Source organism: Apis laboriosa, unplaced genomic scaffold, assembly GCF_014066325.1.
Source record: "Apis laboriosa isolate Shangri-la unplaced genomic scaffold, ASM1406632v1 scaffold74_cov149, whole genome shotgun sequence".
Lineage (NCBI taxonomy): Eukaryota > Metazoa > Arthropoda > Insecta > Hymenoptera > Apidae > Apis > Apis laboriosa.
Genome location: NW_025224330.1, coordinates 865,894 through 882,674, shown reverse-complemented (window position 1 = coordinate 882,674; position 16,781 = coordinate 865,894). Strand labels below are relative to the sequence as shown.

General features: G+C 27.8%; 1 protein-coding gene across 3 annotated transcripts in view; it reads left to right on the top strand.

The window, feature by feature from the left end:
- Positions 1–16,781, top strand: part of LOC122719378 (ecdysone-induced protein 78C) — a 99,545-nt gene that overhangs the window by 76,713 nt on the left and 6,051 nt on the right. For all 3 annotated transcript variants that reach the window (XM_043945112.1, XM_043945111.1, XM_043945110.1), the window contains exon 3: positions 16,628–16,769. In XM_043945112.1, the coding sequence (XP_043801047.1) occupies positions 16,628–16,769 (142 nt within the window). The remainder of the gene's footprint in view (positions 1–16,627; positions 16,770–16,781) is intronic.

Below are 16,781 nucleotides of genomic sequence, written 5' to 3'. Positions count from 1 at the left end.
TCCTTTAACTTCTTTTCTCTTTTCTTTTCTTATTTCTTCCTGTGTTACTTTTAACTTCTTGACTTCTTCTTCTCTTCTCTTTCTTTTATATCTTTTTCTCAATTTCTATTAAATATTATATTTCTTTAATATAATATTATTTTATTTATCTCTTTTTACTTACTATTACGTTATTTTTTTCCTGAAGAATGATTTCCAAATTTTTATTTTTTCATTTTTCAATAACTTTGTCCCATATTACATTATATTCTTTCCATTACATTTTTATCTTTCATTTTTTTATTTCTGGACCAACATGTGATTTCATCTCTGATGTAATCTCTTCGTACTCACCTTCTATTTTCTTTTTGCAATATTACCATCTTTTTCCTTTTCATTTCTTTTCATATTTTCTCTCTCCATCTTTTTCACTTTATACATATATACTTACATACCTTCCTTTCTAGAATATTTATTCTTTCAATTTTTATATTCCTTCTTTCTTTCTTCTTTTGTTTTTGATTTATTTTCTCCTATTTTTATTTTCTCTAAATTTAAAAAATTATAAAACAAGAAAAACTTGGAATTTCCAAAATCTTTATCTACATCTGAAGATTTCGTGTGTTGAGAATTGAAAAAAAAAATTTGGAAATTTAAGAACTCTTTAATTTTCGATTCTTACTTTCGTTAGTTTCTCTCCCTTTCTTCATGAATTCTCCGTTTCGGAAACGAAGGAACGATCCTGTCTCATTGCTTTCGATCGGCTTTCGAACGAACTGAAAGAGCAATAAATCGTGGCGGAGAAACGAATTTATAGCCGCCACGATACGACGCCTATGATCGCTCGTATTTTATATGAAACCTTACCGAGTGTACTCGACAAAAACCACTCTCGTTAAGTGTGGAGTCGAAGATTCGAGCCGGCCAATATTTTTCCTTTTTTGATTTCGCGTTTTCTACTTAATAATATTATTATTATATAATAATATTATCACGTTCGTTACGCTATAAAATAAAAACTTTAATTGTATAAATGAAAAAGAGCAACGAAACATTACGAATAACGTGAGAATAAAATTAAAAAAAAAAAATTTATAAAAAACAAAAAAGCTACGAGTAGAGCAAAGTAGTAATTTTCTTATTTCATACTTTTATCGTATATAAGAAAAATGACTTGAAAGTATCGAGCGATAGTGTATGCATACTTATGTTCAAGGTCTTCATTTAAATCGATTCATTCGAATATCTTTAAAATTATTTATAATAAATATTTTGGACGAAAGCTTCGTGTCACACTGTTAAAAATTATTAAAACAATATGATATATTTTTAATAATATAATATAATTTAATATTAATAATAATATCGTCAATGTTAAAATTAATTTTGTTACGAAAATTCTTTGTATATATATATATATATATATATATATATATATATATATCTCTTTCCTTGAATATATTTTCATAAATTTTTTTAAAAGTTGTTTTTCACAAAACATAAATGTTTTAATTGGTTAGATAATCAGCTAATAATAAAATTAGACAGGTCTTTAAGTGATAATCAGAGTCAATGTCATAGATAGATAGTTCAATAATTCCAAGGATTTTTCATACTTTGTAATAGTTTTAAAGAAGGCTTTAACTCGATCATTTCAAATTCTTTCAATAACACGTTTTACCTAATTATTCACACTTTAGTCAAATTATCTTTCATATTCCTCTTTTCAAACTCTGAACAAAGATGTAAAGATGTAATAACTATTTTTTCGTTTCGATGAATATGATCAGTCAGTCAGAAAAATAAAAACATTAAAAGAGATTACAAAAGTTTTCCACGTTAAGAAAGCATTCAAAAAATTCATTGGCAAATATAAACAAAAAAACTTTCTAATCTTCAAAAATTATTATCCAATGTTTACTACTCATTTATTCTATATTGCACGACAATCCTAATAAATAATACCTATTGATAGGCTTCAATTTCTATTCGACATCGACATCGAAAATTCATCTTGATGAATCTTCCATAGGCATAGAGAACGAACGAAGAGAAAAGCGAATAAAGCGTAACGATTCAACGAAATCCTTGATTTGTTTCGTATTTCCCCATGGAGGGAACCACCGTCTCTCCTCGGTGAGAAAGTGCACTTATGGGATCGCGCGATGTGTACGTGCCTTAATCTCGCCGCGAGATGCGCATCCCCCTCAGGTGCTCGGATTGAAACACGGAAGCCTTAAGGCCATGGTTAACGGTGAATTGGTAGATGGTATACTCTCCATAGATCGCAAGCATACACGCATACGTGCATTGCTTTTTGTCGGTAGCCGCGAACATCGATGCATAAGTACGTGCAATTACGTTGAAAGGAGGCAATTTTTTAGTAAGAGTTTTAATATCAGAGTTTGTAACTTTGTTGAAAAATAATATCCACTTGAATTGACGCGACGAATTTATCTTGTTCAGAAAAAAAATACTTGGAATTAGATATATATTTAGGAAAAGATAATTACATCATTTTATGTAAAAACTATTTAATTTTTATCTGAAACGAGTTAGATGTTCTAGGTTATAAATCCACGTAGAAAAATGATATACGTATAAATACGTAAAATTAGAATAATATTATGAGAATAATTGAATACTAATTGTGTTATTTTGTTATTAATTTTGCACAATTTTATTGTATTTATATTATTTAATGTAATCAGATTGTCGTTATGATATTGAATATATTATATAGATAGTCTATTTAATTTAATGATGAGATTTTAAGTGAAATAATTTTATTATATAGGTACAATTAGAGGATCCATTAGTATATTAGTTTATAATCTAAAATAATAATTTATTAAATTTTGTATTATCGTAAGAATTCTACTATTTATGAAAAAGAAAGTGATTATTATGATATACATAAAAGCGTGCAGGCACGTTTCCAATATCGCGAAATTAATTTCCTGACCGGAAAACGAACCATCTTTCCACATATTTCCTTTTTTTTTTTGCTATTTTTCTTTTTTGTATGATTTATAATTGTTTTACAGAAAAATGTAATAATCATAAAAAAAACGAGTCAAAATTATTAAATGAAGGAAAAAATTAAAATGAAGTATTTATTGAATATACGAGTTCGATATTTGATATTTATAATTTAATACAACAACGATTTATAAATAATTATCTTAAAATTGTTTGCTTCTTATAGTTCTTCTTGAATTTTATCAAATAATTTTTTCTTATTTTTGATATCAAAATTGTTCTTTAATTTCATTTTTTCTCAAATTTTAATTTTAAGTTTATTAATTTTCTTTAATCATTATTTTTCGTAGCTATTATTAGCTAAATGAATAGCTATTCATATTGCCAAGAAAATATTAGTAGATAAAAATATTCAGACAAGAATGAATAATAACATTGATTCAGTGTAAATTCCCATTTCTATGAATTCTCAAATAACTTTTTTTTTTTTTTTACATAGATTGGATTCTATTGGAGATTGATGCAATAGAATTCGAACTAAACTTCGTATGCCATTTAACGCGCTCAATATATGAATTGAAATAAATGGAAAAAAAAAAACACGCGAAAGAATCGCGAATATGTTCTATCGTTTCATCGTTCGCGAATTCAAACGAAAAAAAATTGAATCTGCAAAAAAAAAACTATGCTATTACAACATACCATATTTTTATTGAATCAATTTCTCCGATTGAACGATTTCGAGTAACGGATTCGATAAAATGGCTAATCAACGTCAAAACTATTTCCACGCGTAAAAATATTTATAATAACGAAGAAAAAAAAAATTGTGAGAAAATTAACACAACAAAATCAATAAGAGATATTTCGTGTGTAATGCATATATTTCCTATATCACAACCTAATATATATGCACATTAGTCATCGATTATTCTAATGTTCAAAGTAAAAAGAAAAAAAAAAAAATTCAACGTGGCTGAGCATACACCGACCCTTTCTACTGTGCTGCATTTATCCTCATCTATCTAACAACCTGCTCCGTAAATCTTTAAATCAAAAAATATCCACGTTACACGCAACGATTGATCGTTGTGAACGCTTGACATTTACATTTATCGCAAACCCATTCGCGAGAAAACACACACGTACACGTATGCGTATAACTTTAAACTCATGCTCCAACTCTTAATTAACAGTCGCCAATATTTCGAATGGATTGAAACATCGTGAAATATATATTTTTAAACCATTCGATAAACCATTCGATTCACTATAAACGAGTTAATCTCGAGCTCGAATCGTTGTTGTAATAATAATAATTTAACCATTGCCCCGTAATAATACCCATTATAAATGCGTAACGAAAATTAATTAATCAGTTAGCCCGGAACGTTTTGAATTGGCACGCCTAATGCCGCGTTTCCAATTTCCAGTACCACGGAAGGTTGAACGTATTTCAGGAGGGGGAGGGGGGGAGAGGAGTTAAACGATTCTCGTCTTGTCTGATTAAATTTAAGCCTTACCACTGGTCATCGAGCGCCAGCCCCTTTTAAGCCTGATTTATCACGCGTTGTTCTACTAGCCGATTAGTCCCCATCGAAATTCCACGATGGATTAATTGATATACTTGGAATTGATGATTTATAATGAATCAGCAATAACGATAAAAATTGCAACAAGATGATTCAACATGGTTTATATGAAGTCTTTTTTTTTTTATTTGGTTTATATATATATACGAAATCTGTCTAATTTTAAAATTTTTGAAATCAAAACATGTTTTTTGTCTCAAAGTTTGTTTGTAAATTAAGAAATATTATTCCTTTTAAATATTAAAATTTAGATATGATATTTGATTTGTTTGAAATTTATTTTATTTATTGGATGACTTTAATAATCGATTGATAAACTATGATAAAATATAAATCTGTTTGAAATTTTACTTCTTATTATTTTCCTTTATCATTAATATTTCGATTATGAATAAAGATCATCTTCTTGAACTTTCTTCGCGATAGAAAGAATAGATATTTTATTAATAAGGCTATACGATCGAAGTACGAGTTAGTTTAATAAAATTTCATTTAGAAAATCATTATTTCCTTTGATTTTATATATTCCTTTTATTTTATAAAAATATATATTTTATTCGTCCCGCAAAATTTCGAATAATTTCGTCGCAAAATAATAAACCAAACGAGTGAGTACAAATCAATTCGTAAATAACCGTTGCCCAATGATAATGCATCCATTTGGAAATTAACTGGTGGTCGAAATAAAATCGTTATTATTGTTTCCTAATGCGATGGAAAACCCGATCCGATTACAATTTCGATTCAAGCGGACCGAAAATGGTGACGCGTGATTTAAACGTGGAAAATTCGTGCGTACATTTGTGTTGCTCTCTTGTGTACGCGAGCAAACAAATTCAATAGGGCTTCTTTGCAAGCGGAATTTTGTTTGTATCGGTGAAAAAAAGGAATCGTAATTGATTAAAATTTGTTTCTTATTAAACATAATCAATCAATCTATGATTGTATTCTAAAAAAAAAAAAAAAAAAAAGATTTAAAATTTAATATTGAGAATTATATATCATTGTATTGAAATTTAAAAAATTAAAAAAAAATAGAAGCATATCCTAAAATTTTTGCAGATTCTTTACAATTTATTATTTTTTGAATCTTATATCAATATTTCAGATATCTTGATATACTCTTTCATTTAAATATGTATCCTTTCATCAAAACGATCCTTTTCCAAAACTTGGATTCATTCGACATTTTGATTTACATTTCATCGGAATTTTATTATCGGAAAATTATTGAAATCAGATATTGAAAATTAACTTCGAAAATTTTGCGTATTAAAGATCAATTTCCCTATATTATTATAGGGAATTTTATATATTATTATATTTTATATATATTATAATAAAAATTATATATAATTTTATATATATTATTATAGGGAATATTATTATATTATTATATTCACACATTTCTATTCTATTATACATATTCCAATCTTCCATTGTACATATTCACAACGATCAATAATAATCCTATCTAACAAATTTATTCCTAATCTACATTTCAAGCTTAGAATTTCATTATCGGAATATTGATCGAAATCAAAAATTTGGGGTTACTCACGTAAGGATTAAAAATCAATTTTCCACGCGTTACGATGTCGCAATCCCATATTACAATATTTCTAAAAATCATTTAATCTCGACTTACGACGAATTACGACTCGTAGATAAACTAAAACTGAAAATCCGGATACCATGGAACCGGAAGCGTACATTCGAGGACGATTATCCGAGCCATAAACCGATATACACAATGGAACGATATCGATTCCGTCAACGAACCGAGGTCGTGCCACCATATCGAATGCTAAATAGTATTATAGGTTGTTTAGGATACAACTGGACGCTTTCTATCTACCCGTTTCAGGATATCAACCGACAGATATGCGGTCGACGTCGATCGCACAGTTACGATCCGCTTTCGTTAATTAATATCATCGTTAATAGGCCAATAAACCGATACGTTCGCCTGGTAAAACGAGCAGACGGCTCGAGTACTACCAGCCTCTTCCATTATTTCGTTACTCTGATGTCGGAGTGGCGAGGTTAGAGGGCTCTTCAACCCATGTCATTTATCGTTTCTGTTGTTTCTTCTCGTTTCGCTACGTTTTTTTTTTTCTTTTTTTTGGTTTTGGTTTTGTTTTTTTATTTTTATTTTTATACGCGACTGCTGTTGGTTTATTTCATTTCTCCATTTTTAACCGTATCTTTGATTGTTTTGATATCAACGGTGTGGGAAAAAAGTGGTCGAATAAATAAATGTGTTTGCGAAGAGTATGATATTTTAAATTAAATTATTTCTTTTTTTTTTTTCATAAGTGTTTTGATGGAAATATGATGAAATATGAAATAGAAGAATTGTTGGTGAGGATCGATAGACGAGTTTAGTTTATCCAAGAGAAATATTTATCATACTTGTAGATAAATATTTATACGTATATATTTAAAAATTTTAAAAAAATATTATTGAAAATTGAAAATATTAAAATTGTAATAGGATGTGTTAAAAATTTAATAAGCAAAAGTGTATCTGCAAACAAATTTGTAAAAAAAATATATGTATATTAAAATTATTTGCAAAAATGAAATATTGATCCTAAAATGAATCCTGAAAATTCGATAATGACCAATTTATTGAATTATTTTTTTTCCTATATTTCTTTAAATATTTCATTCATCGTTTCAAGAATAAAATCAAGAGTTTAGATAAAACGTTAGGTACATATGTCGATACTCGCCGATCTCAGAAACAGTTTCTAATTCTCAGTAAATTAATGACTGTATTCCGAAATAGCTTTGACAACGCACACTTCAAACACTTGTGTCTATTCAATTGCATCGATTCAACATTCTGAATAAAAGAAAAAAATCAAACGACATGTAAACGATTATATCAGTATAAATTAAAAATTGAACATGCTCGAACTGTGTCTTGGAACTAATAATTTCTAGAGATCCAGTTTCGAGAGCAAGAATTCGTATAATTACAATGGAAGAACACGCGTCAAAATGGCGTATTCTTTTTTTTTTTTCTTTTTTTCTTAATTGAAACAAATATTTTGTAGTCAAATTATTGTTAATTTTATGTTTCACGATTGTCACTCGGCATATTTGGCATTTTTATTCAAAACGTACTTTCACACATTTGGATGGTGGATTAACTGAATTTAAGATGATTAATCAGATGAATAGGATTGCAAGTCATGTGTATGTGTATGAATAGATTGGAAAAATTGTCGACTTTCATCTTGATCGCTTCCAAGTTTCTCTTAGTATAATTTATGAATATGATTATATTTAAAATTGAATAGAGTAGAAATAAAATTTATGTCTATATGTATTAATAATATATATATGAAATATTAAAAATTTGATTTTTTATGTATATACAATATTCTTTGAATACGATAAACTTTAAAATTGATCATAGATAACACATGAAATATTCATATAACATGTTTCTCGTTATTCGATATTGATTTTAAAATTAGCAAACTCAAGGTGATCATGGATGAAACAACATTGACAATCAAATATACGTTTTACAAATTATACAACGTTGTAACATGACAACATTTAATTGTCTGTATTTATAATTTTTAAGTTTTTTTATTTCATTTATTTATCATAATTTGTTTGTTGCAAAAATAAAATTTCCTATTATATAATAATATTGAATAAAAGTTATTTAAAAAAAAAATGGATTAGAATTAATTGACCGAATAGTTGAATGAAAAATAAAATAAGCTAAAATAAATTAAATTGATCGATTAAAAAATGTAACAATGTTCTCTCGTATCTTCTTATTTTTAATTCCATCTCCCACGTATCTCGTCGCATGCTCGCGTTAAATATTTAAAAATGTCGTTTTTGTTCTGGATAAACTCCTTAGCTGACATCCTCTGGCCTTCCTTTCCCAAGCGAAACTACTAATAATAGGTTGGACGATGTAAATTTATCACCGTTTTCCATCATGAAGCAACCCTTTGAACGCATCGCAGTCTTTACTGAAGAAAACAACTTTTTCACAGGCACGTGCAACGTGTTTGTATTAAAATAACGATCGAAGTGAGATTAGGACACCGTGACCAAGCGAAAGAGGGGACGAAATCGCCGATTAATAATTTCGAGGAACAGCAAGGCAAGAAATAAATTTCGATCGCGATAAAATTGTCTCGTCGGAAATAAACGCGGGATCGATGAAATCTGAATCGTAGATTGGAACGCGATCTAAGAAATGGACCAAAAAAATTATACAAATTGATAATTATAAAGGAGGAATTAAAAATTTGATTAAAAATATAAAGTTGTGATTGATTGTAATTACATTTTACCTTACGGTTAAAATGTAATTACAAATGTTCGATGAATCAGATTTAGACGATCTAATTTTAAAAAGCCCGATAGAAATGTTAAATAAATAATAAAAAAAAAAATAGGTATTTTTAAAAACCAGCTTCGTAGCTAAATCTAATTAGTAACTGGATAAACGAATGACGAATCATAAGATATGTATAAATCGAATCAGTAATTTTTACTTGCATCTTTAATTTAAATTTATTTCTCAATGATAGAGAATCACAATGAAGAATAGTGGAAATAAAATAAAAAAAAAATAGAGAATCCTAATTTAATTTTTATTCATAAAAAATTAAAGAAAAGATTCAAAAATGATACGAGATATATAAAATATTTTAAGTGAAATATGTTTTAGAATATTTAACCATGCCATTTTCTTTCCATTTTCTTAATTGCATCTGCAAAAATATATTTGCACAAGCATCCCCAATCCATTTATCTATTCAAACATCCATCTTATATTACCTTAAAACGAAACCATAAAATATCTTGTGAGCTTGCAAACAAATGCAATCACCGCGTGTAATTAAACGCGTAATCAAGATACGCACACATTCGCGTGTCTCAATCACTGACGCGGACCGATAACCAGCCCAATCGAATCAGCTTTTTCAACCTTTCATTCAGCCTATCGATTTCAATTTTCGCGATTTTCAATCCGTCGGTTATACATTTCGCTCGTCAACTTATCGAATTAATTCCCACGAAATAAATTACTCAGATCTATTCATTCCCATTCAACTTTCATTTCCGGTGGCGCGGCATGCGGCGAATAATGAAACTAAATGACTAGCAATGGCGTGCGCTCGAAATCACGCTCACGAAAATTAAGGGTGGGCGTTAAAAGCTTCGGATTCCATGAAAATTACCGTTGAAAACGTTTCGTATCGATTTTTCGCGTAACGTTGAAACAGTTTAGCGTCCATTTATGCGAGGGACCAAGCACAATCAAGTTTCTTTATTGGATTGTTCTCTTTGAATGATATTCCGATCTTACGGTTCATGGTCCATTAGGATTTTATCTGTCTTTCAATAATGTTTTTATACGTATATTCGTATGAAGTCAAAATAAAAAAAAAATTTGATTTCAAAAATATAGTGTATTTTTTATTTAGCATCTTTGATCTTTTTTTAACAATGAAATGTCTCATCCATGCAACTTTGTTCCAAGTTTTTGGATCAAATTCTATTTCTTATTCCAATGAATTGCTTCTAATTTTATCTCGTATCATTTAAATTAAAATTAAACAAAATTAAATTATAATAAATGAGTTTCAACCAATGTTTTTACAAAAACAACCCTTATTCAATTTCAGTCATAAGATCATAATTTGATTAAATATATATTCTTCTACGATATAATTAAATATAACATTTACAGCATTTGTATAATTGTATAAAAACATTTTGGAAATTTATTTTATCAAAAAAGAACAGATTTATAAATAATTTTTCTGAAAGAAAACAAATTTATTTTTGATACGACTTGAATCCTCCAAAAGATCTTCTATAAATATATCAACATTCTGTACATTTTCGAATATAAATCGATCGTATAAATGAATCCAGGTTTTCATTATCCTGCCCCTTTCCCCCATCGTCGTTTATCCCCTTTTATAAAGCACGACAAAAGGATACCAAGTCATGAGGTATATTCCTATTTCTCGTTTGGTACGCATTAATCATAATATGTCGCTTATTAAACGTGCCGTCCTGTTGGCCGCCTCAACGAGGTCAATCCCGACCCATGCCGGAACACAACCTCTGACCGACCCTCGATTAATTTCCAGGCGTACATGTGCGTGCGCGTACACCCGGTATATTGCATATTGCGTTGTACACACTGGTTACAATTAAGTCGGTAGATAGAGATAACGTTGATTAAAGGTAATAGTTGGATTATCCAATTTTTGAAAGTTTAGTTTGGAATATTGATAAAATTGTTGATAAAATTTTTGTTATACAATGAGAATTAAAAATATATATCTATATATAAATATGTATCTTGAAGACAAGAGAAATTCGTTTAAGTGATCTGTTGAAATCGGATATATATATTACATATTTTCTAATTAATCTCTTTAACAGTAGAAATTGATCGAAAAAGTATAAGTTATGGACGAATGCAAAATAATAATAAAAAAAATAAGTCTTTTTATAGTTTGTACTATAATACTATTTTGTATCTATGTTCGTATATGTGAAAAAGACTCTTTTGTGAATTCTCAGAGATGATAAAATTCTCTTCTATGATAAAATAAATGAGATAAATCATGTTTCATATTGATAAATTTATTTTATTATTATATTTCACGCGAATTTTGTCTTCTTATTACATTAAATATTTCGCCTATCAATCAATTTTTTATCTTTCAAAATAACATGTCCTTGAAAAAAGAAATTAATTGGAGAATGCAAGCTAATCATGTTACATGTAACATTTATAGATTATAATACTTGATAATTTTTTGAGATTTAGAGAAAGTTTTTAATGATTTAAAATTCGTGAAAAATTTAAAAGCTTGAAATGTTTAAATATTAACAGATTTATACAAGTTTTCACATAATTTTTAACGGTTTGAAAGTTCGAAGAATGAAAGATTTAGGAAAAAATTTTAAAAGTAGAAAATCTGAAGATTTAAAATGTTTAAATAATTGAACATCATTAATTTAATTAAAGATTTAAAGAATTCGACGAGATTAAGACATTCAAAAGATTTTGAAAATTTTAAAGGATTTAGAAAATTTCATAAACTTAGAAGATTTGAAAGATTGTAAAGCTTAAATTACAAAGATAAAAAATTCAATATTTTAAAATATATAAAAGCTTGAAGAATGTCAAAGTTAGGAATGATTTAAATTAATTCCACCTTTATCATTATTTTAAAATCGATCAATTTTTCGAAAAAAATTCTTTTTAAATTCCAAATAAAAATTATTTTAAAGAAAATTTTATATTTAAATTTTTTTATATAATCTCTATATTATATCAGATAATAAAAGATATCCGACTTCTATATCCAACCGAATAAATTTATTCCAAACCTCAACATACTTTTCAAACACTCCAAATACCGATCCTCGATATTGTCTCCGACCAAAAGCCCATTGGCATCCACGAACGAACGAAAATCCCTTGCTAACTCGGTCAATATTTTCAGAACGAGAAAAGAAAATCTCATTTGCAACTGTGTCACAATCGATTCTAACTCGGTCAACTCGAAACGCTTTGCAAACAACTCAAGAGTTTTCGTTTTTTCTCACTTTTCGTTTCTTAAAAATACTAGTTTTTCAATTTTTAACAACAAACTTTTAGATATTTTTAAATCAGAAACGATCATTATTTCTGAGAATTAAAATTCATCGCTTCTACCATCATTCAAAAAAAATCATTCATGTAATGACATTCATTGATATACATAAATGAATATATTTAAATAAAATTTAGGAAATTTAAAGAATTTAGAATATTTTTTTTCTTAAATTTTATCCAATTCTGTATACAAATCAATCATCGTTGTCATTATAATTCCGTTCACTCATTTCGTAATTCTAAATCCTTTATAGAGAAAAAAATCAATGAATCCAAAAATGTTGAACCAAGATAGAAAATATAAAATTGAATTATGCCTTACTCCATTGACCTAGAGAAATCCAAGAAAGAAAGAAAGAAAGTCTTGACTAAAAATAATTCAATATCTGCCGACACCGATTTGAAAATTTTACTGCACGATCGATACTCCTGCGACTTCTTTCCTTTCGAGGGTGGAGAAAATGCATCCATCCAATGCCTAGAAATATCTCGTGCGTTTTATTAAGTTAGAAACGATTCGATTTCGAAGATGGAATTCGCGAAAACGATGGTCGTTCAACAAGGTAATTTCAGTTACTCGTTTCGATTTCACAATTCTATTTCATTTTTTTTTTTTTTTTTTTTGCTTTTAGGAATCACGAAATGGTGATTTTCTCTCCGATTGGAAAATTTATACGAAATATTTCGATGAATTTGTCCTTTCTATTAAAAGGTTTTTTAAAACGTAGCTTTATTCAAGAAATTGATTGAAAGAATTTTTTTACTTGAATAATAGAAAGAAGTTATGCTTTGTATAACGAGGAAATTAATTTTGAATGATAAATTACTCGAGACTGAATATTCGATAAAAATTTTACAGTTTAAAATATGAAAAGATGGATATGCTTTTATTATATTTTTAAACGAGAATAATATGTAATTAAATTTAGTGTTAAATTGCATGATTCGATATGATAAATATTTCTTTGCAAATTCGAATATTTAAAATCTTCTTAAATGACATTTTAAAAATTATAAATAAAAATTATAGGAAAACGATTCTATTCATCCTCGATCAAAAACTAAAAAAATTGAAAATTTTTTTCACTAATCCTTTTTATCAATATTATCTTTCAATTTTTTTCATGACTTAAAACACGTATTCTTTTTGAGAGAAAGCAGAATTCGTCAGCAGAAAACTCGACATAATTCAAATCCTATGCAGTTGGATGGTAATCGATTCGGAAATGAAAAGCAAAAGCTGAATCTGCAGGCTGGATTGGACTCGGCTTAAAATTAATTACGCAAGATTCTCTTGGCGTAACTAAAGTCCGATGTTACCCGACTCCAGGATATCGGTCTTCTCCGATCTCGTAATACCGTTACACGTGCACAGTCGTAGAATTAGGAAGTCTGTAAGATCTTTTGCTGATCTCTTACGCTTTCTCCGCGAAAAGGTGGTCGATAACACTTCCGCGAGAGAGAACTTTCGAAAATTTCGCGATTGTCAGTGGATTGTCATTTTTATAAGGATATGCATGGTTTGTTACAATAGATAATGACTGAACTAGATAAGAATAGATATCATGCAACCTTACATGGCAACTTACATGGTAAGTGTACTTTCATCGAGAATGGCTTTTGTGTGCTCGTATTAGGATACGAAGTTGATCAGGCTTATGGCTTAGAGGTATAAGAAATTATCTTATTGAAAGGAAAAAGATGTGAAAATATGATAGAATTTATAGAATATTCTTAGAAATATATTGCTTCGTATGAAAAAAATTTTATATATGATATATATATGAATCTTATTTATTGAAAAAAATTTAAGTGTTTGCGTTTTAATATATAATTTATGTTATTAAAGACATCGAGCCATAATATTTCAATAATTTAATAATTGTCTGATAATAGATGAAAATATATAATATTTAATCATAGGATTAATTAATATTTCATTAACTGATTTTCTGAATTGAATCTATATAATTAAATGTAAATTGAATATCCTATTACAATAGGATAATTCCTATTACAATAGGATTCTATTATTTTACATGAAATTTATATAATGAAAATTGACATTAATTGAATTTAATATCCATAATAGATTACAGATAAATAAATATATATAGATTCAATTGAAGTTCAATTAATTTTGTACTAAAATTTCATTGTAATAAAGTTTTTTTTAATTTTAACCAATTATTATGTATATGATGAATATATTCATACACATCTTTTTATTTTTGCGATACAATTTAGATAAATACTTTTAAAATAAGATAGCTAATATTAAAACAAAAATAATAAATATTCTAAAACTCTCTTAAGAATAATATACATACCTGTTATTTATATTTCTATTGTTATGATTTTAATCACTTTATTGTTTTGCAAATTTTTCTTATAATCAAAAGTAATCCATGATTCTGAAAAGGTTAGGAACTAACCTACTATTCACACTTTTAGGAAAATATATTTAGCACAAAGATAATAAATTATATACTGTCTTCAATTCGAAAGCACACGATTAATCCTCGATAAATTAACATAGTATAAATTCGCGTTATATTTCCGTGTTGCGACTGTTCAAACGCTTTATTTGCCGAGCGTTTACATAAAGGCGATAAACGAATCGATTCTCGTAAATCAACGAAGGACGTCGAGTCAGTAGAAGTGGCGCCAGTAATGGCTGTACGGGACTATCTTGGCGTTTTAGAAAGCTCGTTTTTTCCCTATCGTTTCTCTCCGCGAACGACATTTTTACGATCCCTAAATCCAGACTGAGACCTGAGAGAATTAATCGGTGATCGTGCTAGCATTCGGTATCCTTGAAAGTTAAATCGATGTTATCCGATGTCTCGTAGAGTTTTCTTTCGATCGCATTGTAGCAAACTATATTCAAAATTATTCGAATATAGTTCTAACAATTTCATATATAAAATATGTGCTAAATGTGTTTCAACAAGATATTTAATAGGCGAAATTTTTATCAAGAATTTGTAAATAAATAAATTTGTAATGATTAAAAGAAAAAAAGCAATTGCAAAATTGCTTTCTTTGCATCAGGATTATGATAGGTTAGTGAGTTTTCTTTCGATCACATTACAATGAACTTTCGAGATTATCGAATATCGTTTTAACGAATTTATGTATACGGTATGTCATAAACATTTTTTACTATGATAATTGGAAATAATTAGTAACAAAGGTAAGTGAAATTTATATCAAGAATATATAAATAATTAAAAAAAAAAAGGAATTGTTAGGTTAGATTAGGTTAATCACTTTTAGATTGCATTGCAACAAACTTCGAATTTATCGAAATTATTGAAATTATTAAATATATACGATTTTATATATAAAATATGTGTTTAGTACGATAATAATTGAACGATTTTAATTCGTCATTTCATTTTCTGTTTCGATTCTTTTCTCGTCGCTGTTTTCTACTTTTAAATAATTGCGTAATAGGTTAGATATGATGATTTCAATTATGATGATTCTAACAATATAATTGCTTTCAAACATGATCAAAAGAAGGAAAGAAGAAAAACTACTGACAAATTAACGTTTGGTGATATGATAGAAAGTTCAAAGCGATTACGAAGTTTACATCAAAGACCATTCAAGCGTCGAATAACTCGATTCATCGGTCTTTTTTGCTCGTAGCTTCTCTTTCGTCTTCTTGGGGAAAAGAGAAATCCCTTTTCATCGCGTGATATTGCTTTAAGAAATCCGAAAAACTTTATGGTTGAAAATTGAACGTTCGCGATTTCTCTGTTTCAAGCAATACGTTGGTAAATCCTATTCGTTTTGAACGATTCGGCTGTCTATGCTATACGATGCGGGATGATATAAAAATAAAAGATGGTCACTTGGGAAATGTTTTAAAGATTACTTCTGTATTGCGAAGATATCTTTTTTTTTATTATTTGGTCATTTTATTGTGTTCCTTATGTTTTCTTATGACTATTTTATTTTGATGGATTGTTTTTATTGTAATTTTTATAAAAGAAATTAGTAAAATAAAAGTAAAAATTAATAATTTAAATCTTACCTATGCTAGATAAAAATGAATGAATTTGTATTATAAATGATGCGGAAAATGATCAAATAGAATATAATAGATTTCATTAATTAAAAATTTAATAATCATAATATTTGTATATATATGTGTATATATTGTCTTATAAATGTATATTATATCTTATTATATCTAAAATATAGAATTCAAACTAAAAATAATGAAAAAAATTAATATGAAATTTCGATTATTATATTGGATTATCTATTCCAATTCAATTTTTAATCAATTGCTATTCATAAGATAGTAATATCGAATCAAAAAATTTTTAGAATATGTTTTGAATATTGCAAAATATATTTTAATGCTAAGTTTTTTTTTTCGTTTCAGGGTTTCTTTAGGAGAAGCATTCAAAAGCAAATAGAATACAGGTGCCTGAAAGACGGCAACTGTTTGGTCATCAGAATAAGTCGGAACCGCTGTCAGTACTGCAGATTCAAGAAGTGCCTAGCTGTCGGCATGTCCAGGGATTGTAAGTAATCAA